Below are 24,662 nucleotides of genomic sequence, written 5' to 3' on the forward strand. Positions count from 1 at the left end.
ACAAATGTCTCGACCTATGAACATTTAAAAAAATAACATTGGTATGAGGGAGTGACCGAGAGCAAGACAAACACATATAATAACAAAGAAAATAAAAAGGGAAAAAGTAGCAAAAAAACACGCACAAAAATGTTTGACTATGGCCAACCCAAATGCCCAAACACACAAACAAGTTAGGCACCTCTGCACCTAAATTGGTCATGCTTTCGTCCCTCCAGATGAAACGGTACACAAGAAAACGGCCATGTCACTCGGGTCAGGGTGACACAACACACTCTTCTGTTCAACAGCAGGGCCCTGCAGCTTTCGATGGTTTACCCCTGCTGCATCATAGGGGTGCCCTGCCCATCACTTAGAGCACGCCTAAACATCCCACTATCCTTTCATAACACCTTTCCACTCATTCCTATCACCAACAAGAGCTCTAGCTTCCACTAGATTTAGACCGCTTTCCAGCAGTACACTCATAACACCATCTATCCACGTCAATCGCGGCCTTCCTCTTGGTCTCCTTCCATATACTACTGCTCTGTGGATCCTCTTCAACATTCGCTCCTCATCCATCCTCTCCATGTGTCCAAACCAACCGAGTACTCTCTTATCAACACGCCTGCTCAGTTCCACGACTACTCCAGTTCTGTCTCTCACAATTTCATTTCTCAATCTATCCAATCTTGTCACTCCTAACATACTCCTCAAACACTTCATCTCACAAACATTTAATGTCCTTCTCAAATCAGCGTTCAGGCTCCAAGTCTCAAAAAGACGGGTAATTATTTTTTCATGTGGTCATTTGAGGATCTGCTCCACTTCATATATACACTTCATACTCAATGCTTATACTCGCATGGAGGTTAAATGTACACAAAACACTGCCAATGAGAGCGCCACTGCCTCCTAGTGTAGGGGAGGTGCAATTGCATTTTATTCTTTGCAAAGTTTCAAAAAAGCACAAATAAAATAAAACCCTATTTACATTTTTCAATTGAATTTACCGAGAACTTTCGTCTAAAGGTTCTTCTGTTCTTATTTCTTTGCAAAAATAAAATAAATAAAAACAGCTTTCTAATGGGCATCAAATGAAGTGCTTAAAATAGGGGACCAACAATATTGTTTTGTTTTCATTGGTAGCATCTCAAAAGCAATGAGACTAATAATATTAAAAAGAAATACAACATGTATATTCATTCATATGTGAAAATATTGGATACGTCTCCATGATTGGCCCCCAGGCCATATTTTTTACCCAACTCGAAATAATGGCCCACCTCAGCCCTCAACATACAAGACTTGAGAAGTGATGACGTCATCAAAGTTTTCAGGATAAAACGGGTGTGCTCCACTGGCTTCTATCCACTAGATAGCGCTACTACATTGAATTCGGTTTTTATTTTTTCTCAACAGTTCGTTCATTCAATAGAAGTTCACCGACTGTTTTGGTTATTAATATTCCTGCAGATCTTGGAAGAAATGTCAAATTAATACATGTAAAAATATGAGAATGAATAAAATCAGACCGTTTATTTTGTGCAAAAAAAAGTTCAAACAGTTCTAAATATAATTTATCATGGCGATCACTTGCTCGTCAGTAAAATCAGTTCATTTTGTTCATGACTTTAAAAGCACATTGAAAACGTTAGAAATAATGTGCTTGCTCTAAATGGGGTGTGAGTGGTGAACAAAAATATTCATTAAGCGTCATATTGGGTCGGAAACTAAAATGTAATTAATGTAAATTTGCTCAGTATAATCGAATAAGAAATTATCAACTTTAAAAGATTAACAATTGATATTTTTGATCGTTTTCGGGGAGTTGACAGAGGTAAAATCAACAAACAAGCAAACAAACAAACAAAAAGAATCCAGAAACTTAATCATGGTATAATAAGATGTTTCCTCAAAATCTCGAGGTACATAGTCCGTCTCATCCTGACACCACTTTTAGGTTTTTATTAAAAATTAAAATAGGTTGCCTTACTTAACAGTATAAAGAATTACTTATCATTTGTTGTCACCGTGGCTCAGGAGGTAATAGAGCACTGGTGTCAAACAGGCGGCACGTGGGCCGGACCAGGCCCGCCAAGGGTTTTTATCCGGCCAGCAAGACGACACTGAGAGAAGAAAAAGATGACGTGCAGTTTTAAAAATGTCCACTTGATGTCACCCAACCCAGGCACCACTCGCAAAGCAACTGGAGTAGTATTTCCTTCTATCCCTCTCTTTTTTTCTCTCTCCCTTGCTTTTTTCTCTCTCTTTCTCTATTTCTATCTGTATCCTTTGTCCCTTTTCCTCCTTGAGTAAGATTTTTGGCTGATCTACCCACCTTTTCGCGTTGTGTTTGTAAGGTTTATTAGATAGATAGATAGATAGATAGATAGATAGATAGATAGATAGATAGATAGATAGATAGATAGATAGATAGATAGATAGATAGATAGATAGATAGATAGATAGATAGATAGATAGATAGATAGATAGATAGAAAGATAGATAGATAGATAGATAGATAGATAGATAGATAGATAGATAGATAGATAGATAGATAGATAGATAGATAGATAGATAGATAGATAGATAGATAGATAGATAGATAGATAGATAGATAGATAGATAGATAGATAGATAGATAGATAGATAGATAGATAGATAGATAGATAGATAGATAGATAGATAGATAGATAGATAGATGGTGTTGGGAATTAAATATTAAAATGTATCGTTAACCAAATCGTTCGAATTAGTTATCTGACTCCATTAACCAAATACAACCTACATTCACCAAACAATGTATGCGCACTTGTTTCTTGATGGAAAAGATGAACAAGAAAAGCCGACATTTTCACACGGGGGCAGATTTAATTTCATTGGCAATTTAACTAAGTGAACTCCATCGAATATGGCCGAATAAGACAAATTAGTGTCGCTCGAGTCTCTGTGCAGCCTTCTCTGAAGTCTTCTAGCTTTTCTCCTCTCGACCCACGTCTCCCCGCAAGATGGCGTCTCGACTCCTCCCATGAGCATGCCAAGGAAGCCCCCCTGGGCGTCGCGATGTCTGGAAAACTCAAAACAACACCGAGCGTTTCTACGTCATCAGGGCCTTGTTCTCAAAACATCGCCTGCCGTCCTCCGTCAGAGTCCTCTCATCAAAATTCCTTAGCTAAAATATTCTGCATTTGGAACGGCTTGACCTCTCATTGAACTATAGCCTACTTGTAGAAAATCTTCATTGCACTCAATTAATGTAACTTGTATTCAATCGTTTGTAGTCAAATGTATAAAATCCTTCAATAGATAGATAGATAGATAGATAGATAGATAGATAGATAGATAGATAGATAGATAGATAGATAGATAGATAGATAGATAGATAGATAGATAGATAGATAGATAGATAGATAGATAGATAGATAGATAGATAGATAGATAGATAGATAGATAGATAGATAGATAGATAGATAGATAGATAGATAGATAGATAGATAGATAGATAGATAGATAGATGTCTAGATAGATGTCTAGATAGATGTCTAGATAGATAGATAGATAGATAGATAGATAGATAGATAGATAGATAGATAGATAGATAGATAGATAGATAGATAGATAGATAGATAGATAGATAGATAGATAGATAGATAGATAGATAGATAGATAGATAGATAGATAGATAGATAGATAGATAGATAGATAGATAGATAGATAGATAGATAGATAGATAGATAGATAGATAGATAGATAGATAGATAGATAGATAGATAGATAGATAGATAGATAGATAGATAGATAGATAGATAGATAGATAGATAGATAGATAGATAGATAGATACTTTATTCATCCCCATAGGGAAATTCACACTTCCAGCAGTATCCTTGTGTTGAAAAATAAAATAATAAAATAAAAGATATAGAATACAAAGATACCCAATATATCTTTATTATTACTATTTTTTATTATTGCGAATAAGGAGAATAGCAATCAATAATAAGGGGAGCAATTGGCTGAATTTGACAATAGTCCCACTACACTTAAAAAACACTGGTCTAAGATGTAAATAACTTTCATGTGTGGAGACATTTTGTTGTCATGCATGATTGAGAAAGACTACTTAAGTAAATGTGTTCCATTGTTGGGCCTCTTATCTACTCCCCCTGTTGTTTGTGGTAATTCTCTGAACTTTGACCCTATAACTTTGCACCCTCTCCCACCCCCTTTTCTCCCCCAACTACCTCCCCTATCTATCTGGTTTCAAGTAAACCAGTGGTCGGGTCTTTTGTTTTTGTCTGTTGCTGATTAAGTAGGTAAAAATAACCCTATCTTTTCTAAAAAAAAAAAAACTATTTCTGATGAGAGATGAGTTTCAATATGTCAAGTCAAGTCAAGTCATTTTTATTTGTAAAGCCCTTAATCACAAAGAGTCTCAAAGGGCTGCACAGGTTATTGCACAGACTATTATTTCAGGCTATTATTACACCATCCCCTGATCTGAAACCAACATGAGGGCAAGGAAAAACTCAAAAACCTCAACATGAGGAAAATGAAGAAACCTTGAGAAGGGGCCGCACATGTGGTAATCCCCCTTTCAGGATGACCAGGCTGCAACGGATGTTGCAATTACAAATATCACAGATATTGTCAACAAAAAAATATAGGTTATTCATATGTTATAGAGTAGAAGCGTGTTTTAAGCTTAGATTTAAATATTTCCACTGAAGTTGCAGATCGGATGTCAGGGGGAATACGTACAGTATGTAACAACATACACCACAAATTAGGTACAAAGAAACAAACTAAGAAAAAGAGTGTCACCCATGTGACCATGAAAGACTTCAAAATAGCTTCTTTATTTGCAGAAATAGGAGGAAGCACAATTAGTTTGAAGGTTTCCATTACCTTCCGAGGTCTAAGAACTATTTTTTTAGACAGGTTTCGATGGGTGTATCTGTATAGTTCAAAGGTCAATCCGGTAGAAGCAAACTCTCGACTGCAATGATTATGAGAGTGTATTTAATGAGAGGTGTTGTAGAATATACCTTTATCGTCATTGTTACAAAATGGGTTAACATATTGTGATAACGAAATTGGGCATGACACTCCAGTTCCACACATTCACAGTGAGGTAAAAAAGCCAAGAAGATAAAGGAACAGAGAAGATAAGGTTATAAAACAAGGAGGATAAGGTTATAGTTATAATTTATACAATATTTACACAAGAAATGTCGGTAAAAGGATAGTGGGATGTTTAGACGTGTTCAAAGGGATGGGCAGGGATCCTGTATGATACGGCAGGGGCAAACCGGTGAAAGCTGTCGGGCCCTGCTGAACAGAAGAGTGTGTTGTGTCACCCTGACCCGAGTGACACGGCTGCTTTCTCGTGTCCCGTTTCATCTGGAGGGACGAAAGCATGACCGACTTGGGTGCCAAAGTGCTTAACTTGTTTGGGTGTTTCGGTATTTGGGTTGGCCATGGTCCAAAAATGTTTGTGTGTGTTTTTTTGGGGCTATTTTTTTCCTTTTTTATTTTCTTTGTTTTTGTCTTGCTGTCGGTCACCCTTCTTGAGGGATATGACCAGGGTGGGTAGGTAGGTAGGTAGGTAGGTAGGTAGGTAGGTAGGTAGGTAGGTAGGTAGGTAGGTAGGTAGGTAGGTAGGTAGGTAGGTAGGTAGGTAGGTAGGTAGGTAGGTAGGTAGGTAGGTAGGTAGGTAGGTAGATGGATAGAATATGTGATAGGCCAATGTGAGACTTGACTTGCTGTGAGTGAAGAGGCGCCGTGTTGTGTTTGTAAGATTTATTATCGCTTAACAAGGGGAACTGCAATCATTAACAAGCGGAGCAATTGGATGAGGTTGAAAGGTATGTACTTCTTAGAATTACAGGGTTGGGTAGAGTTACTTTAACTTGATTACTTTCAATTACTTTTGGATTACTCCAATACCAAATATGCTAATAAAAGACAAAAGAAACTAAATGTGAATACAATTACTAAATTTTGCGCAGGCTTGGGGAGTAACGGAATACATGGAACGGCAAAAATGATGTTGGCAAGCTGTTTGGATTTATTTTCATTTTGTTTCTGTCGCATTCTATGTTCGTTTTGCAGGAAATCAAAGAGATCAAAGCCAGGAGAGAAAGATTACCACGTGTTGTGAGTCATAATTTAATTCATATTTAGTTTCTTTTGTCTTTTATTAGCATATTTGGTATTGGAGTAATCCAAAAGAAATTGAAAGTAATCAAGTTAAAGTAACCCTACCCAACCCTGTTGAATTATAACATGCTAATAACAGGTGAAGATATTCTACTATCTCGGCTTTAAACTCTAGGCTAGAATCCTTTCAGTGGATCCATTGGAGAAGTGGATTGTTTTCGGCTCGCAGCTTGTCATTAGGGTGGAATGGCAGGTCCCGAAGTCAGGCCATATGAGAGGCACTGATCTAGATCCTGTTATTTAGAATCAAAACACCAGATTGAAAACAGAAGAATGAATCATATCGACGCCCTTTGTGTGCATTCTATCCAACCACACGCCAGAACAAAATGTTCGCCGCACGTGCGCACGTGAACGCGCTTCCAAATCCCCACCCGTCCAATCAGCTTGCACGTTATATCGCCGACCCGCCCCTTTTCCTCTTTGTCGGGGCAGTCGCAAAACATGAAGCTTGCGATGTTTAAGTCCTGCAAGCTTGTTGATTCCTGTTGAAAGTTTTGGCTTTTAAACGCTTGATCGTTGCCATGGTTGCAAGCTCACGTGTAGGGGGAAAAAGGGGGAAGTGACGACGAACGAGCTGTTGTTGGGACACGTGACAAGGACTGCGCTCATGTGTTTTGACTTCGGGAGGGATTTCCGCATTGTTCGTAGTGATCTGGAGCATATGACCCGGTACGGTTTAAATCGACTCTCTGGCCCTTGTAACGTGAAATGAAATGATCTGCATTTCTATAGCGCTTTTCAAGTCAATGACTTCCCAAAGCGCTTTACAATGTGCTCCACATTTCCCAATAGCGGCCTTGCAGCCATGTAAGGCGCTAACCAGCTTATTGGGGGTATTAGGGGTTCGGTGTCTTACCCAAGGACATTTCGACATGTAACACGGAGGAGCCGGGATTCGAACTGTGATCTCTTGATTCCAAGACGAGCGCTCTACCTCCTGAGCTACTGCCGCCCCCGACGTGTTTTGTGATTGGGCGAAAATGAAGCAGTTGGTCCTTAATTCACTGTATCTGATGTATGTAAAATATCTATCAGGACTCATTAAATTCTTGTTAGCTTGTCCCTAAAAACATGGACTAAATGTTATTACCACCCTAAATAAGCGCACAAACAATGTACAATATATATATATATATATATATTGCCTTTGTACAGGATATTGAGTATTCATATTTAATATCATGACTCTATTTTGGGAAATATTTTGCTGCTTATGTAATCAGACTATTTTTTTAGGATGCACTTACAGCTTAAGTCTGTCTCCAACCACTAATTATTAAATATTGGCCCGTTCATTCTAATAAGTCATTTTTAATCTTATCTCATACCCTTTTAAATATGATATAATGTGTTTATTCTGTAGTCCCACGTCTTATGTCGTTGTAAACAATGTTCACAAGGTTCAAAAGTGTTCTCCATAACCCCTAACACTAACTCTAACCCTAAACCCTATCCCCTAACCCTAACCCAAACTCTAAACCCTAACCATAACCCTAAACCATAAACCCTAACCCCTAACCTAACTCTAACCCTAACCCCAAACCCCTAACCATAACCCCTAACTCTAACCCTTACCCTCCAACCCCTAACCCTAAACCCCAACCCTAACCCCTTATCCTAAACCCTAACCCTAACCCTCACCCTAACCCTAACCCTTCAAATGTCTCCCTGAAATGGTCAAACTTTGACTGTTACAATTGTCCCTGTGCTACACATAACTTACAATTGTCTCCCTCATTTATTCATCTATCTATTCGTCTAATCATTTACATAGATAATTTGAATACTTGTCTGAAAATTATCCACTGGGGTAGGAGGACACATCAATGAAAAGGGTCTCATGAGACAACTCCACCCCGGAAGAGTCGTTTCATTGAGCCAGCTCGTTCGCGATGGCCCGAAGCTGGTTTTGACAAGAGGAGAGGGGAGGGAAACCGTGGAGGAGTGTTGACGAAGAAGAGGAAGACGAAGGAGCCAGACTGTTAATAAGCATCACGACAAGGCAACCTCGCTCTGTCCCATACACCCGTCCTCGGTTGACTTAAATCTCCGTTTATCAACCGACAGCTTTTCGTCGCGTACGAAAACCGTCTGACGTTAGCCCTCGCGGAGTCGTGTTTATTTTGGCAGGGAGAAAAGTTTTTAAATGAGAAGTCTACGGCAGCCAAGTCGACGGCGACCAACGAAGAAGACGAAATGATCACCTACGAGTCGTAGACCAAGTTAGCTAGCTGTATAACCATTAATAATGGCACAGGTGGTGAATTTGAGAAGAAGGCTGTCAGTGTAGTTGCAACTCGCTCAACAAAAGAGGCTTCAACAAAGCTACTCCGTGAGGAAACGGCTGTTTGGGAGTCAGGCTCGCTCAATCTCTTTTATGTCCAAACAAAACATGGCAGAGTACAGTAGCGTGCTAACAAAACGACGCTTTGTAGCGGGATAGGGTCGAGACAACCCTCGTCAAGGCTGCGAAGGGGGTCGTTGACGCCAAGTTCGGGTTGCCACTCTTTGCTGTCGAAGGGAGAAGACCCCGCCAGCCTGATGACACTGGACAACATGAAGCCCGAGAGAGGTAGGTTGAACACCTTTTAAAGAGCCATGATGTCACCTTGTTATTTCACCGTGTGCCTATGTGTTGACATTAGTCTCCAGGAAACGTGATGTTGATTATATCATTGTGATGCCTTGCATTCATGTTAACGTGCAACGAACCAGGACAACCGTTCTCCTGCTCCAGTTTGTTTCCCCTTGCATTCGTGCAGCCCCCTCGTGGAAGGAAATCAGGCACCCGCCTTATGTTGGCCAACCTGTTTACATGTCTGCAACAATGATGAGGGTGAAACGGGGACAAACAGGGGGGGGACACTGTTTTTGCGATGACTGTGATTCTACAGAGACGCTCGTTTTGGAAACGCCGTCTGCATCCCTGATAGGGAAAAAGCTGCATTAAGTGATTGATTGTACGCTGGTGACTGTGGCGTGATGAGATTAGCTGCAGTCAATCACGGGGTGGCCTTTTGGGTTTTGATGAGGTTATGAAAGAGAGACACTCGTGTTGGCGGCATGCATCTTTGCAGTCACTCTGTAATGGCATTCTTTGGTACAGTTGCAGATATTTTTCACAATTTGACTACTCGAAATAATTTATACATACTATTTTAATTGTGGGCAGCACGGCAGAGCAGTGGTTAACGCTTGTGCGTCACAGTTCATGTCATGGGAACCTCCTTCGTGGGTTCAAATCCAGCTCCAGACTTCCTGTGCGGAGTTTGTATGTTCTCCCCATGCTCGCGTGGGTTTCCTCCGGGCACTCCGGTTTCCTCCCACATTCCAAAAACATGCATTTCAGGTAAATTGGCCGGTCCAAATTGTCCCTAGGTGTGAATGAGCGAGTGAGTTGTCTGTCCCCGTGTGCCCTGCGATTGGCTGGCAACCAGTTCAGGGTGTCCCCTGCCCACTGGCCGATGATTGCTGGGATGGGCTCCAGCACCCCCGCGACCCTACTGAGGATAAGCGGTGTAGCTATTGAGATGAGATGAATATTTTAATTGTCGAGGAGTCACTGACTATTGAAACGATTAGTCGAATAATCGGAATATTATTATGTTATTCTTAAGATTAGCATGAAGTTTTTCCAGTTATGTGAAGAATGGTAAATTGTCTGCATTTATATTGCGCTTTTCAAGTCAATGAAAACCTCCCAAAGCGCTTTACAATGTGCCTCATTCACACACACACTCACACACCAATATTGACCTGTTCATCCTAATAAGTCATTTTTAATCTTATCCTATACCCTTTTAGATATGATATAATGTGTTTATTCTGTAGTGCTACGTCTTATCTCGTTGTAAACAATGTTCACAAGGTTCGATAGTGTTCTCCATTCTGGCCCCGGTGCTGTGGAATGCTCTTCCCCCTGAGATTCGATCTGCAACCTCAGTGGAAATGTTTAAATCTAAGCTTAAAACACACTTCTATTCTGTGGCATATGAATAACCTATATTCTATGTTGATAATAGCTGTGTATTGTTTGTTATTGCAACACCCGTTGCAGCCTGGTTATCCTGGAAGGGGGATGACCTTCTCAAGGTTTCTTGATTTTCCTCTTGTTGAGGTTTTTGAGTTTTTCCTTCCCCTCATGTAGGTTTTAGATCAGGGGATGGTGTCATAATATCCTGTGGTTTGCAATAATCTGTGAACTGTGCAACCATTTGAGACTCCTTATGATTAAGGGCGTCACCAATAAGCATGACTTGACTTGGTTACAACCGTCCATGTAGCCATCATTAGCTAGCATGAAAATAAAACATGTTTGAATCCAAGAATGTGAACGTTACAGCTATGTGCTAGAAATTTAACTATATTTAGCATATTTGACATGAAACAATAACAGTGACAAAGAAAATGTTTGAAATCTTACCTTAAACTGTGTTATTATATATTTCAATTGAGACCCGAAGCCTAACCCTAAACCCTAAGTCGAATATCGGATAATTATTAGATTATTCTTAAGATTAGCATGAAGTTTTTCCAGTTTTGTGATGAATGGTAAATGGTCTGCACTTATATTGCGCTTTTCAAGTCAATGAAAACCTCCCAAAGCGCTTTACAATGTGCCTCGCACTTACCCATTCACACACACACTCACAGACCAACAGGGATTCAGCCATGCAAGACGCCTACCTGCTTATTGGGGGCATTAGGGATTCAGTGTCTTGCTGAACACATGAAAGATTGGTACAATAAAACACATATTTTATTGCATCTTCCGGATACATTCAAACATTTAATTAACCATTTAGGCACAGTGCTCAGTCAGTAGAGGGATAAATCCATGAATAAACCTCTGTCCATTTCTAGAGACAGGCAAATAAAGAATACAATAAAATCAAGTTAACTTGTTTATCCCTGTAAACCAAGAACAGGCTCTTAAACAGCAGTAGAACAGTAAATAAAACAAATATGTGCATATTGTTGAGTACATTCAGTGGTCAACTGCAACGTCTGTAACAAAAGAGCGTAACAATTATCAACAGTTGGAAATCAAACGATTTAAAGAACTAATGTTTGTCGTTTTTAAAGTTTTAACAACTGGCATTTGTTCTTCGATTGCATTAATTTAATTTAAAATATGTTTGTCAGGCACACTCTGGCTTAATGATCAAGCTCTCTTTTAAAGTGAAATATATGCATATAAAATGTACAATTCATGTCATTAAAACTGTATTGGCTTGAATGTTAATTGAATCTTACAGAGGAGAGTCAGACCCCGTTTGGTTCAACGGTCCGACATGACCTTTTATTCGCGTGTCAGCTACTGCCATGATACGTGAGGTCTGCTTTGCAAGTAGTCTTTATATTCACCGTATCCAAGGCAAAATTCATCCAAAATGCAACCAAACTTTCCAAGTTTTTTAATGCGTACTTAATGATGATGCTGCCATTTCTGTATGTTTATATTACCACTTGAGACAGATAAACTATTGCACATGAGAAACTCTCAGCAATAGATTATATTCATGTAAAGATGCCTCACTCTTTTGGAAAAGGGTCTGGCAACAATAGTCAACAATTGAATACATTGTCGACTATTTCTGTCTTAGATTTTCGTCGATAATGTCTACTAATTTTTGCAGCCCTATTGGTTCGTGCACCATTGCAGTCAGTCTTTCATGTAATAGTGTTGGAGTGCTTATTTGACACAGTTGCACATCTGTTTCATGATGTGACTTACCCCAAATTGTACATGCATACATGTTAAGGGGCATGGCTGTTTGGGTGATTATAACCTCCTGTATAATATAGCGTGGCATATGCTGGGTCAACTGTGAACAGTAAGACAGCGACAGCGTCTGTCATGTGCTTTTTTGATGGTCACGACCGACTGAGCGATATCAAAAAGCTTTGCAATTGTCATCTCTTTTGTGTGCTAGCCTTTAGTAAGATTCACACTGCTGTGGGCAAGGTGTCTTCACTCCACAGTGACTTAATGCAGGCAATGTTTATTTTAGGATGTACCTATTGGTTTTGTAAGGGCGTGTTGTGTACATGTTTCTAATGAACTGAATAAGAAGATTGAGCTCCTAATTTTGGAAATGGAATTCTTTTTCATGTAAACCCATTCAGTTGATCAAGGCCTTCTATGCGTGTGTACTTCTGCTGGTTATTATTTGCGTTAGTCCAGCAACTAATTTTTCTTTTGCAGATAGTAATTACAGACACAAATCTGCCAGCTAAGTCTCAGATGATTATGTTGATAAACTTCAACTGATCTTATTTGACCCTCGAGTTTATTTTTAGTTTTTATTGCATTAACATTTTACTGTTTACAAAATGGACTATGAATTTCTTGAAGGCATATAAAAACTATATAAACATTTTTAATGTTTTAATGAGTACTTTTAGTCATCTTTATTTCTATAGCCCTTAATCACAAGGAATCTTAAAGGGCTGCTCAGACCACAGACTATTGCAAACTACAGACTATTATTACACCATCTGATCTAAAACCTTTTAGAAAATTAAAAGAAAACTAGCCAGATTACCTTTTTAAGGTGCTGTTAGATTCTTTATTTTTTTTAGAGCATTAACTTTTTATCGTTTATAAAATGGACTATGAATTTCTCAAAGGCATATACAAATTATATTAAATCTTTCAATGTTTTAACGTTAGCTTCTTTTAAAAAATGAACTTGTCTGGAGATTACTTTTTTTCCTTACTTAGACAACCTAAGTTATGGTGGCAGAGTTCAAAGATGCCTCTTGAAAATATGCATTATTATTATTATATTATAATTAAACATAACATATATGTAATACTTTTATGGGCAAGGACGGATAATCTTACAAAAACATGCTTTGAGTGTATGCGAAGCTAAAAAAATAACTGGCTATCTGACCTGCTGTTTTTGTTTACCGTGCTAGTTTCTGGCGCAAAAGTTATTTAACTAGTCAACCAATTCGGCCTGGCATGGTAACTGAGGCAATTCCGGGCGGAACCGGACTTTTAAGTCCTACTCCATTTTTTTGTCCATCCATTGTCAAGTACTTCAAGTAAAAACTCCTTCAAATGCACATTGATATTGTTGACGTGTGCTATGCATGCAAAATCCATTCTGCTGGAAAGAAGAGCCTGATCAGCAAATGGAATAGATTGCTTGTATATCTGCTCCAATATCAGATTATTGTGAGGAAATCCAAATAAATCTTGTCCTGATTTTGAAGCCATATCAATAGTTGATTATGGCACCCCTAAAAACACTTAAAATGCCTCTTTTTATGTTTGTTACAAACATTTAATTTTTCACAAAATAAAGTAAAACCTGACATCAGTTTTCAGATTTAGTTATGTTTATATGGCTCTAAATTTGTGTTAAGATGTATTTATTTTCACGTTTGGGTCTTGTTATCTATAAAACATTGTTTGGAGAATGTTTGAACTGAGTCCAGCGAGCGTGGGGCTGTATTGATGAAAGTTGTAATCCGCAGAACCGGGAGCTCACTCGCTATTTAAATTTGTACTTCAAATTCAACAAACCAAATTTGATGTGAAGTCTTATTGCCTACTGTTTATGGACCTTAACACGTGTTGTCATGCTTAGTCAATAGAAACATAAATCCACAAATAAACTTCTTATTAATTTTATTGACAAAAAAAAAAAGAAATAATAAATTAAGATCAAGTAAACATTTTGTTTTATCTCTTTAAGCTAAGAACAGTCTCATTAGCAGCAGTAGAACAGTAAATAAGACAAATATTTTCATCAGTTTGAAAACAAACGGTTTTAACAACTGACATTTGTTCTTCAGGCTACATGCATTTCATTCATCAGGCAACACTCAATCTCTCTTATATCGAAATATACGCATGTAAAATATTCAATGTATGTCATGAAAACAGTGTTTGTTGGCTTGAATGTTGCACGAATCTTACCAAGAAGAGTCAGACTCTGTTTCGCTCAACCGTCCAAAGTGATCTTTAAATATTTGTATCCCACAGAGTTACTGCCGTGATACGCAAGGTCTGCTTTGCAAGTATACTTTTTATTGGTAGGGCCAGGTTAAACTGCTCCCAAACTGTAGAAGTTTTGCTATGGGTACTTGATTTTGACGCCACCATTTCTATGTTTTTTACTGTTCAAGGCAGAGACCCTATTGCCTTCTTGGGACTCTCAGCAGAGATTATATTCATGTAGAGATGCTTCTGTTGGAGAAAAATGTGTCCAGCGACAATAGTCGACGAGGAATTCCATTGTCAACTATATCTATGATCGATTTTTGACAACAACATCGACCGCTCGTTGGAGCCCTGGCTCAGAGACACCGTTGTTATGGTATCAGTTTAAAATCTTGACATTTTAAGGCTTCAAAGATCTGCAGTAGTGTATAAACATTTCTATGTTTCTAGTTTAACCTGATTTTATGCCTATCAGTCACCTAGTCTGTGCTTCACCTAAAAACAAAACGCAGACTATTACTGTGTCATCCTGGCGCTTCGCTGGTTGCCATGTTCTAAATATGACAGCTTGTGCCAGTAGATGCTTGACCACATTGGTAAGTCTACTCCACAGCGGGCAGCCAGCGGTAGGGTATTACAAATTTAGAACATGCTGTACTGTCCCTCTGCGGGGCAACCTCGGTCAGGATGCTCACTGGCCAGCCGCTGTCTCTTGTCTGCAACCCTCAACAGGGGTTGTTCACAGGAAGGGACTGCAGTGCTAAGGGAAGGTTGTTTACTTAGCAGTTGAGCATGAAGAAGCACAGAGCAAGCGCTTGCTGTGAGAGCTGATTTGAGGCACCTCAGATAGTCTTATGGCGGACGTGGGACTTGTCTGAACATGTCCAGAAGTGTGTCATCTGTTGTTAAAGGGATAATAACCACTACCTTATTTATGTTTAGAAAATTAAAAACAATTATTTTGACCTGTTTTTTTTTTTCATTTAAAAAGGATAGACAACAAACATATGGACTGGGGCTTGAAGAAAAGTTAGCCTCTAAAACTGGTCGGGAACAAATGGCCATGAAGCCAGATATGTCTCTTTTCATGACTACAGCTGGCTTAGATATTAAAAAGGGCCATAGTTACTTCTCTGTAACTTTCCACTTTTAGTGTATGCGAAGCCAAAGCAACACAGCAATACAATTGTTGGCTAAAAAATTTATAGGGCAAACTTTCAACTGTAGTTTACACTCACGGGAGACACCAACAAACCTCATTTTGACTGTACGTCTCCAAGTAATCTTTTAAATTATAGGTCATTAAACAATCTATGTTCACTGTTCTGACACTTTAAGATGAAAACGTACAGAACAAACTGTAAACACCCAAAAAAAACCACCAGCCAAGCACCCATAGCAATTTGATTAGGTGAGTGGAAGGCGTGTGCGGATCTCTGCACTCATGGCCCACAAGTATAATTAAATATACTCATATCTTTCACGTTTGCAGTATATTGTGACATTTTTACAAAGAATTCTGCTCCTGTTTTAGTTTGAAATGATTATTTATGACAAAAGGGACTACCAAAATTAGCCTCAACAATCTTGAGTAACTGTAGGAAAGAGACAAATTTGAAGTGGTATATTTGTTCATATGGGACGCAAACTCTAGCATTATTGTTAGTTCATAGATTTCACCACATCCTCAAACGTCACACAGTGAAATAGAATGCCCTGAATAATTATCTTTGTCTGGAGAGCAGGTTTGGCAGTTCTGTTGAATGTTAGTCTTAAAATACATACTGTGGCTCTCAAAAATATATAAATGAAATATTTTGCTTTAAAAGCTCTTTGATTTGAAAAGGTTTGCGACCACGGCCCTAAGATTTTCCTAATAACTTGTATGTTGTCCTACTACTTAAAACTTGGTATTCTGATTAACACAATTGAGAGCAGTTTTTATTCTTCAAAGTAATTGTTAATACATTGTTACTGAAAGAAAAATAAAAGAGAAAAGTGCATTTACCTAACAAAAACAAAGCCCTATAGTCAAAGTTCATTTACAAATCCAATTCACCTCCAAAGGGAAATAAATTACGGTTGTATGAGAACAGGATTAAACCATTTGGTCTCAATTCCCTGAAGATTCAAATGGGGAAGAACAACACTGCACATAACTAAACATAGCACAGTCCATTATAAATACTTTGTGACTCTTGTTCCCGAGAAGATTTGGTTAAGGCTTTATTTACTGTCCCAAATTCTTAAGAATCTGGCCATAAAACTTGTGTGGATTAAGATTTGATATTTGCACACAATATAGGTGGCAAACAGTAAGATTGAATGCCCATAACATTCCAAGAAAGTTCAACAAAACTCCCCAAAATTTCTACAGGAATGTATATACTGCTTAAACCAATTGCTAGTGAATGCTGTTTTATGAACTACTTTGGAGGGTTTGTAAATTATTTCAGAAAATTATTAACAAATGAAAGGATCTCAATGATTTGCAACCACTGACATCTTCCTTGGCTTGTATTTTGATAACATTTCGAAATCTTCTTTGCATCTTGTGAGAGTATTATACGTTTTATTTTGTATCTGAATTGGAATTAAGTTAGAGAGAATGAAAAATATGGATACAATACTAATTTATTCCAAGATTATAATACAACTTTTATTTATATCTGTACATTCAAGGAAACTGTGCTGGTCAGATGTATCGACATTTCGTTCTGTATACACGTGTACTAGAATGACAATAAAGTAGATCTGAATCTGAATCTGATACAGTTGGCCTTGTTGCATGTTGTGGGCCATGGTTATGTCATTTGAGAGGACACACAGACTCTTATGCCATGCTAACCATAGTCATTTGACCCCTTGTTTTCCCAGAGTAATGAGTCACGTTTGTTTGGGACTGTACATATAACAGTTTGCTTCTAATAATAATTGCAGCACTAAACTGTGGGGCCTATCCCCCTGCTTGTGCATGTGCTTTACCATAAGTAAAACCAAGTGCTTGCACCACTCTGATAAAGAATTTGGCGGAGCAAATTTGAAAAACTCTTTGTCAAAAGTAACATAGTTCCGTTTCTGAACAGTTGGATCCCTTAGCCGCTAGGGACGTAGGGGCACAATTTCCTGTGGTGTGTCTTAAAAGCAGTGCAGCCGGGTGGCGCCGATTGCTCTCCAGGCCAACAAATGTTTCCACCAGGTCTCAAACTGGGGGCCTTCTCATGTTTGGCAAATGTGCTAACCATAGGGCAAGCAAATGTACTTTCGCTTAACCCTTCCCATATAACTAAAAGGATAACATATACCCTACCCAGTCAGATGGCACACGTCGCTTGTACTGTATAGCAATGCCTTCTGCATGAGGCCATCAGGCAGGCACCCTGTGGTCCCCCACCCCCACTAGACTCCATTTCTATGCCTACCTTCTGTCCTGCCCTCGGCCAGATTACAGCTGCCCTGAGATGTCCCAGACTCATGCAAGCGGATCAGCGACTCTGCACTCTCGCTGACAAAGAGCCCCAGATAACGCAATGTGACGTACACAGCACCTGTCTCGTCCTGTATTGTGTTTTTTCACTCTGGTGGAGATTTATACCACAACAGGGGCTATCAACAACAGGTGCTTTCTTCTGAAATGTGATTGTCGCCTGCTATAACCCATCTTCATAGGTCTTCATTTATTCATCGGTTGTATCTACAGAAATTATATGTCAATTATATGTATAAAACTTAGTCCTCAATCATTTAGATAATTCCAAAATAAAACGAAACCTAGACAAGTCAAGTCATGTTTATTTGTATAGTCCTTAATCACAAAGAGTCTCAAAGGGCTGCATAGACCACAGATTATTGCAAACCACAGACTATTATTAAACCTATTATTATATTGAAAAAAAAAAATATTAGTTACTCATTCTGCCATTGGCTATTGTTTGCATCTGTGGTCAAAACGAATCCTCAATTTTGAAAGAAAGGTTGCATGTTGGTTTTCTAGGGCACAGTGCGGTCTTGATTGAAAAACATTCTAACACAGTCAGTATAACAGGATTGAAAAATGTTACTGTTTTTTTTTTTTTTTTGCTTTCAAGTTTGTTATTTGAACAAACTTCTTACAAAACCTTACAATGTTTGACTTACTTACTGTCCAACAGGCAAAGTTTTGTGACAGATTAAGTGCATAAAATAGGCCAGACTTGTTTTAAGTTTCTGGGAATGCCCCATGACATCTTCATCTTGAGAAACCACTCCAACGTCTCTCTTCCTCTTTGGACATGATACCGGTAGTTTAACATGCGTCAGTAGGTGATCGTCTGTGATGACTACTCTTATTGTGTTTTTGCCTATGAAAGGGCAAACATTTATTTTTTTGAACAAACAAGGCAACAGCTTTGGAACTGCACACATCTAAATTTTTGAAAGTGTTAATATATCGTCATTTTTTTAGAATTGCAGTTAGTTATCAGGTTTTTGTAGTGTATTGTGACCATAAGGGACCTGAGGTACTTGGTTATGCTGTTAACGGAGCACCTCAGGGAGTTGTGAACCTATTGAGCTCATAGGAATCATTAAATATAACACTACCTTTCTTTTTACTTTCTTTCAATCAAATCAAGTAAAACAATTGGCTTCAGTTTTTGAGGGGAGTTGCTTGCTCTGTAGATCTTCATCTTCACATCAATTGAGTGGGCAGTAAGTTCATATTATTTTCTATGAGCTTAATGTTCTCTTTTTTCCCTGTACTCAGCTGATTTTTACTGTTCATTTTTTTGGAGGGGTAATGGGTGCTCTAAATTGTACGTTAAATGATCTTTTATTGTGTACAGTAGGTGGCCAGCGTGTACCGTACCTTTTGTCTTCAATCATTTATGTTGTTTGGCTTGTTATTTAATTTACTCAATTTATACATAGAAACCGTAGTTGGGATAGATAGATCCACGTTCTTGTTCACTACATTCTTTAGCTACTAACACAGAGCAAATACTGTACTGCATCTGGCTACTGGTGCTGGACATTGTGTGTTGTATTTGCTAAAAAGTTGTCAAATTTTATTTAAATTAAGAAGAGGATGCAGTGCAGATGGTCTGATAGATTTGGCAATACCGAAAGCCATCATAGCCCCAATTCTGTGAAGCTATTTCGCTACTTACATTCAATACCTCAATATGTCACTGCTACAAGTGACTCATTTTCCTCATTAAATAGTTTGGTAAAGTGTAGACATTAAATCTTTGCTCCCACTGTAGTGATTGATTGTAAACGCTGACATTTTCACTTTTTACAGTCACTGTTCTGGCGAAGTTGTCCTATATGTATTATGTGACCAACTGTTGTTTTATTCGCCTTCACATCTGATACATACTCTTACCACCTAGATGTGGTCAAACAACAGCCACCACCTGCCAAGCATTTAGCCTTAATAGATGTTGGTGTTTAAGGCTACATTCAAACTACAGGCATGTAGGATTTCCTCTCGAATCTGAATTTTCTTAGTGTCCAAATTGGATCTTCAGACAGAATCTCACTCCGGGAGGCTTTGTACAAGAAAGAGCGAAGTTGGCACCCAGCACACATTTGTTGTCTTAGACTTCACTTTTTTTTTCAACAACTTAAACATACGTTGGCATTTATTTTTTACATTTCCGGTTTTGCCATCTTTGCTATTTATTCTTTTTAGTTTTTGTCTTGACTGCTTCTCAGTATGCAAGAAAAAACATTTTGGAAGCAAAATGATAGGACTCTGACAGCAGGGGCAGCATGTGCGGTCATGTGCATTTGAGTCCTTTCTCCTCACGTATGTTGACGTCTCAGACAGTCAAATCTGATCTGTCTTTTTGAAACCGTTCAAAAAAAATACTTAATATCACCAAATAGTTAATGTTACTCCCTTTGGCAAGTGCCTTTTAATGCATCTCGCCTAAATCTGATTTAATATGCCCTCTGACAGTTCAGCAATTCCACAAGTGACGCACTTAACCTTTGATCAACATCGCTAGGATTGCTTCAAGGTATCTCCCGTTTCTAGAAATTGACAGGAGACGTGCTGGCACAATTATAAGGCTGCCGCGTTTATGATCATGGTTGGCTCTGGTTGCAGACATAGACCAGTGTGCCCTACTGCCCTAGTGTCCTCACCACGTTACGACAGACCTCAGTATGGGTGCAATTTGGGTTACAATTTGTCATATTTACTGATTCACGCATATCTTTCAACTCCTACTTCTGGCCAACACTATTAAACAAGCTGTCAGCTTGCTAGTTAGGGTACAGTGTCTTGCTCGAGGATAATTCAGCATGGTCACCTGAGCCAAGGACTGACTACGCAGCCATACATAGCAATTTTTCTTTATTCTTCTGCATTTTAAACCTACAAGGATAGATTTGCCAAATGCAAGTGGACACAATTGTGTTTCTCTTCCTTCTCAGGCAAGGACGATTATTTGCTCAAGGGGAAGATATCCCATAACTTACCAACATACAAACTTTACAGCCATAAAGTCTGAATATGTTCATGCCAAACAGTTGAAAAATGATTTAAAGCGCTTTGGGAAGTCTTGACTTGAAAAGCGCTATATAAATGCAGATGAATTCATTTTTCATTTCATTTAACATCCCGAACTTTACCTTGGATTGATTATTTGAATCATTTGCAATGATATCATACTGGCAGCTGTGTAAAGCATAAGCATCAAGTCTTAAACATGTTTAGAAAGTGGTTGTCACTGTCGGACAACAAAGCAGCAGTTGGTTTTAACACAACAGGCATAAGTAGGTGTTTGAAATTATGTATAGATGGCATTATGCAGTATCTTTACACACTGGCACCTCTGTTATGGCTCTGAAACAAGTACAGTACTCGACGTTGTGAATTACTTTGTCGATGTCACTGCCCCATTTGGCGTCTGCGCTATTAGTACGTACAGTAACTGTGACGAATGCAGAAAAGTAGAACAGTGCAGTCTTTTATACTTCAAGTATTGGACTGCTTACATCACTGTAGAGTATCTCTTCCTAATAAATAGTGCTTTTAACTACATTAGACAGTTGCTGAGCCTTTGAGTTTCTTGTTGTCAACAGCAATGGCAATTATTTTTTCCCAAAATGGCCAAAACAACATGGTAGTTGTCTCAAAAACTCGTGTTTTGTGTGTGGTAGGTCTTTGCCTGAGTTGGCTAAATTTATTTTCTATATCTTCTAGTGTTAAAAACATTTTAATTAGAAACGTCACTTTTATGTTTTAGGCCTCTCTAGGATGACATTAAAATAACCAATTTGTGGATCCTGTTGGGCTAAATTAGGTAACCAAACATACTTGCCTAACCCTAACAGGCGGCCTTTGTTAAGGGTTTCACCGTCATGCAGAAATTTTAAGCACATTTAATAGGATTTATTTGAATTCACTTAAACGATTTGTTGATCTAATGCAGGCATTAACTCTTGGAGTGCAGAATTACCACTTTTTCCCCTAAACCAGAACTCTTTTGAGTTAGACCAAATAACACACCTTACTTTTCACACATCAGCTGACTTTTGTCTTTTGTTCCATTAAAACTTGTCTCTAGCCCCAAATGACTCATGGCTAATTTGTCATGTGACCTCAGTAGCACGTTTTTTCCCGTCAGCTAGCAAACAACTGCTGATTGTGCCTAACAATTGTGGGCGGGTTTGACAAAATCTGCGTGTATTTATGTGCGTTGAGAGAACAATGGCAGCTGAGTTGACAAAACAGAGCAAGGGTTCTCCTCAACTGGAAGTGTACTCAGGCTCATAAGCCAATCAAGGCTTGTTGCTATGTGCGCTCAAAATGTTCCCCTTTGTGTCCCAGGGTGGGGGAGAGACATAGGTACACTTTTGACCTGAAGAAATGGTTCTGAACTAGCATTTGTTAAAGAAAGAAAACTTAAAGTTGATCGTTTCTGACAAATAAGTTTATTGGCCAACTGCAATATTTTAGGTGTGTTTTACAGCAGTGTTTCTCAACTTGTGGGTCCCGACCCAATTCCAGTGGGTCACGGAAATTTTTTTCCCGGCCAAAACGTGAATATTTGAAAAAAGAAGAACTTGAAAATGTATTTTTTGAAAATACGATTCATCGATTAATCCCCCCCAAAAATCGACTGATTTCCGTAAATTCCGGACTATAGAGCGCACCTGATTATAAGCCGCACCCACCACATTTTAAGAGGAAAACCGATTTTGTACTTACACAAGCCGCACCTGTATATAAGCCGCATGCGCCCACATTAAAAGAATGTAACACAAACACAAAATTAACCCAAACCCGACTTGAAGTCCCGCGATTGAAACTGAATGTCCTTCATTAAAGTACACGGTCCAAAAGTCACAGCCGGCAAAATGAACGGAAAATTATACCGGTACTTAAGGTTTGATGCAGACCTGCAGAGTCCGGGTCCCGTTGAAAGTAATCCAAGGAAAAAAGTGTATATTTCCAAAGGTAAGGGTGGGAAAAATATATATCCACTATTGTCCGCCGCGTCCACAAACAGGTCTCACCTTTACCCCACTTCCTGTCACCCCGCGTTTGTTCCGCCCCTTCTTTTTTATTCGCCCGTGCAAAACATATCAGAATAAGTGTCTAAAAAAATACATTACAAAAATATACAGTTGCAAATACGTATTATACATGGGTTACACATATTTACAAAGAAAGACGCTACACCGAGAGAGTTTTCAAAGCTTTAATAATAATAATATAACTTTCATCCCAAACGGTGCCTGTGACAGGGCAGTTAATGGTAGCAACGCTAGCAACACGCTCGCAACACAGTAAACTGGTCTGTTTAAAAAACATACCGTACTTGTAAAAATCACGGTAAACCGTCCTCATCTTCTTCCTTAGAACTGAAGCCATCAAAGTCATCTTCTTCAGTGTCGGAAAGAAACTTTGTCATATAGACGTCGTCCCACGCTCCCGCAGCCTCACTCGAGCTGTCACTGCCGCGCTGTCACTGTCGCTGGAAGTCTCATCCACTCCTGATTCTGTGCCCCTCTCTCCGTCACGCAGCAGACCGGCTTTTCGGAACCCGTTGGTGACATTTTGATGTGCCTTTCTTTTTGCATTTTGCATGATGAGGGTATGTTTACACTAATTTAATTTATGCACAAGCCAAGAAGTTGCAGTCTTCCTCGGCGCATATAGTCCACCGGTCTAAATCTTACCTTTTGTACTTGAGCGCCGCTGGCGGCCGTTAGAAAAATTTCATAGGTTGGCCGCATCACTGAATAAGCCGCAGGGTTGAACGTTTGGGAAAAAAGTCGCGGGTTATAGTCCGGAATTTACGGTAATTAACTATTAAAATAGTTGTTAGTTGCAGCCCTTTTTAAGACTCTTTCGCAAATTAACATTTGAATAATAAGCAAAAATACATGAACTATCATACCAATGTTATTTTTTATAAATGTTCATAGGTCGAGACATTTGTATTTCTTCTACATAGCGAAATCCTTACCTAATAGTCGCCGCCATGTTTGTTTAGCATCCTGCCGATATGCTGTGCTCATTTGGCAATGGGTTTTGTTCGCATTAGACAATACAGTGCCATCTAGTGGTCAAATATTACACAATGTTAGTTTGATGCAGATGCGCAAGTTGGTTTTACCAGATTGTTTTTGCACATTCATTTTTATAAACCATCCTTAAGACGTTAAGACTACTTTTTAAATGCAATTTTCGAGTCATACAATTGTACTTAATTTTATTTTGCCTAGTTTAGAGTTTATGTTTTTACAAATTTACAATGAAAACTTTATAAGCAGTGAGTCATTTTGACTATTGTGGGTCTACAATTTGGCATGTCTCGATGTCACCGTTTGCAAAGTACACCTCTAGTTTTGTTTTTAAATTTCTTTAGTAGAAATAAGACGAAAACAGAAAAGGTAAATCCTATACTGATGTTGTAATATGTTAGAGTGGAGAGATATCCTTGAGTAAAACCCAAAAAGAATGCCAGAATAAATCTTAGATGAGCAATTATGGCAAATCACTGAGTGAAAATTATGATTTTAAGCTGGAACACAACTCAAGTCCCAGCTGTTCTTCAATGTTCATTCCTCCGCACAGTCTCAGTTACAAAGATGTATACATACGCTTTTCATTCCTACTTCAATCACCGTGATGGGAGTGCTAAACACAATGCCTCCGTTGCTGTGGTGACGCACATTTTTTAGCCTCTGGAAATTAATCTGGTGTGACCACTGATGATTGCTCTCCGCTAACCATCAAGTCAGTTAGTATTCCAGACCTCTTACATCAGGTCATGGATATAGAAAGCACTGTTGTGAACCGCACCAGAGGCAGTTCTGATGATAGTTTTCTTCAGTCATATTGTCTTTTTCAAGGGTTTAGAAGAGAATGTGTTCAGTGAATGGAACTTCCATCTCGTTTACTGTGTTTGCCTTATTTGCTGCTCGGTGCAGCTGAATATGTAAGCTCCAAACCTAATCTATTTTTAGCTTAGTCTTGTCATGTGTTTTGGT

General features: G+C 38.7%; 1 protein-coding gene across 2 annotated transcripts in view; it reads left to right on the forward strand.

The window, feature by feature from the left end:
* Positions 1–8,529: 8,529 nt before the first annotated feature.
* The window catches only part of atosa (atos homolog A), a 41,562-nt gene continuing 25,429 nt past the window's right edge, over positions 8,530–24,662 (forward strand). For both annotated transcript variants that reach the window (XR_015850235.1, XM_088333513.1), the window contains exon 1: positions 8,530–8,780. Coding sequence is in view for 1 of the 2 variants with exons in the window: in XM_088333513.1 (XP_088189639.1) it covers positions 8,750–8,780 (31 nt within the window). In the remaining variant the exon portion in view is untranslated. The remainder of the gene's footprint in view (positions 8,781–24,662) is intronic.

This window comes from Urocampus carinirostris, chromosome 4, assembly GCF_059441175.1.
Source record: "Urocampus carinirostris isolate Australia breed hairy pipefish chromosome 4, RoL_Ucar_1.0, whole genome shotgun sequence".
Classification (NCBI taxonomy): domain Eukaryota; kingdom Metazoa; phylum Chordata; class Actinopteri; order Syngnathiformes; family Syngnathidae; genus Urocampus; species Urocampus carinirostris.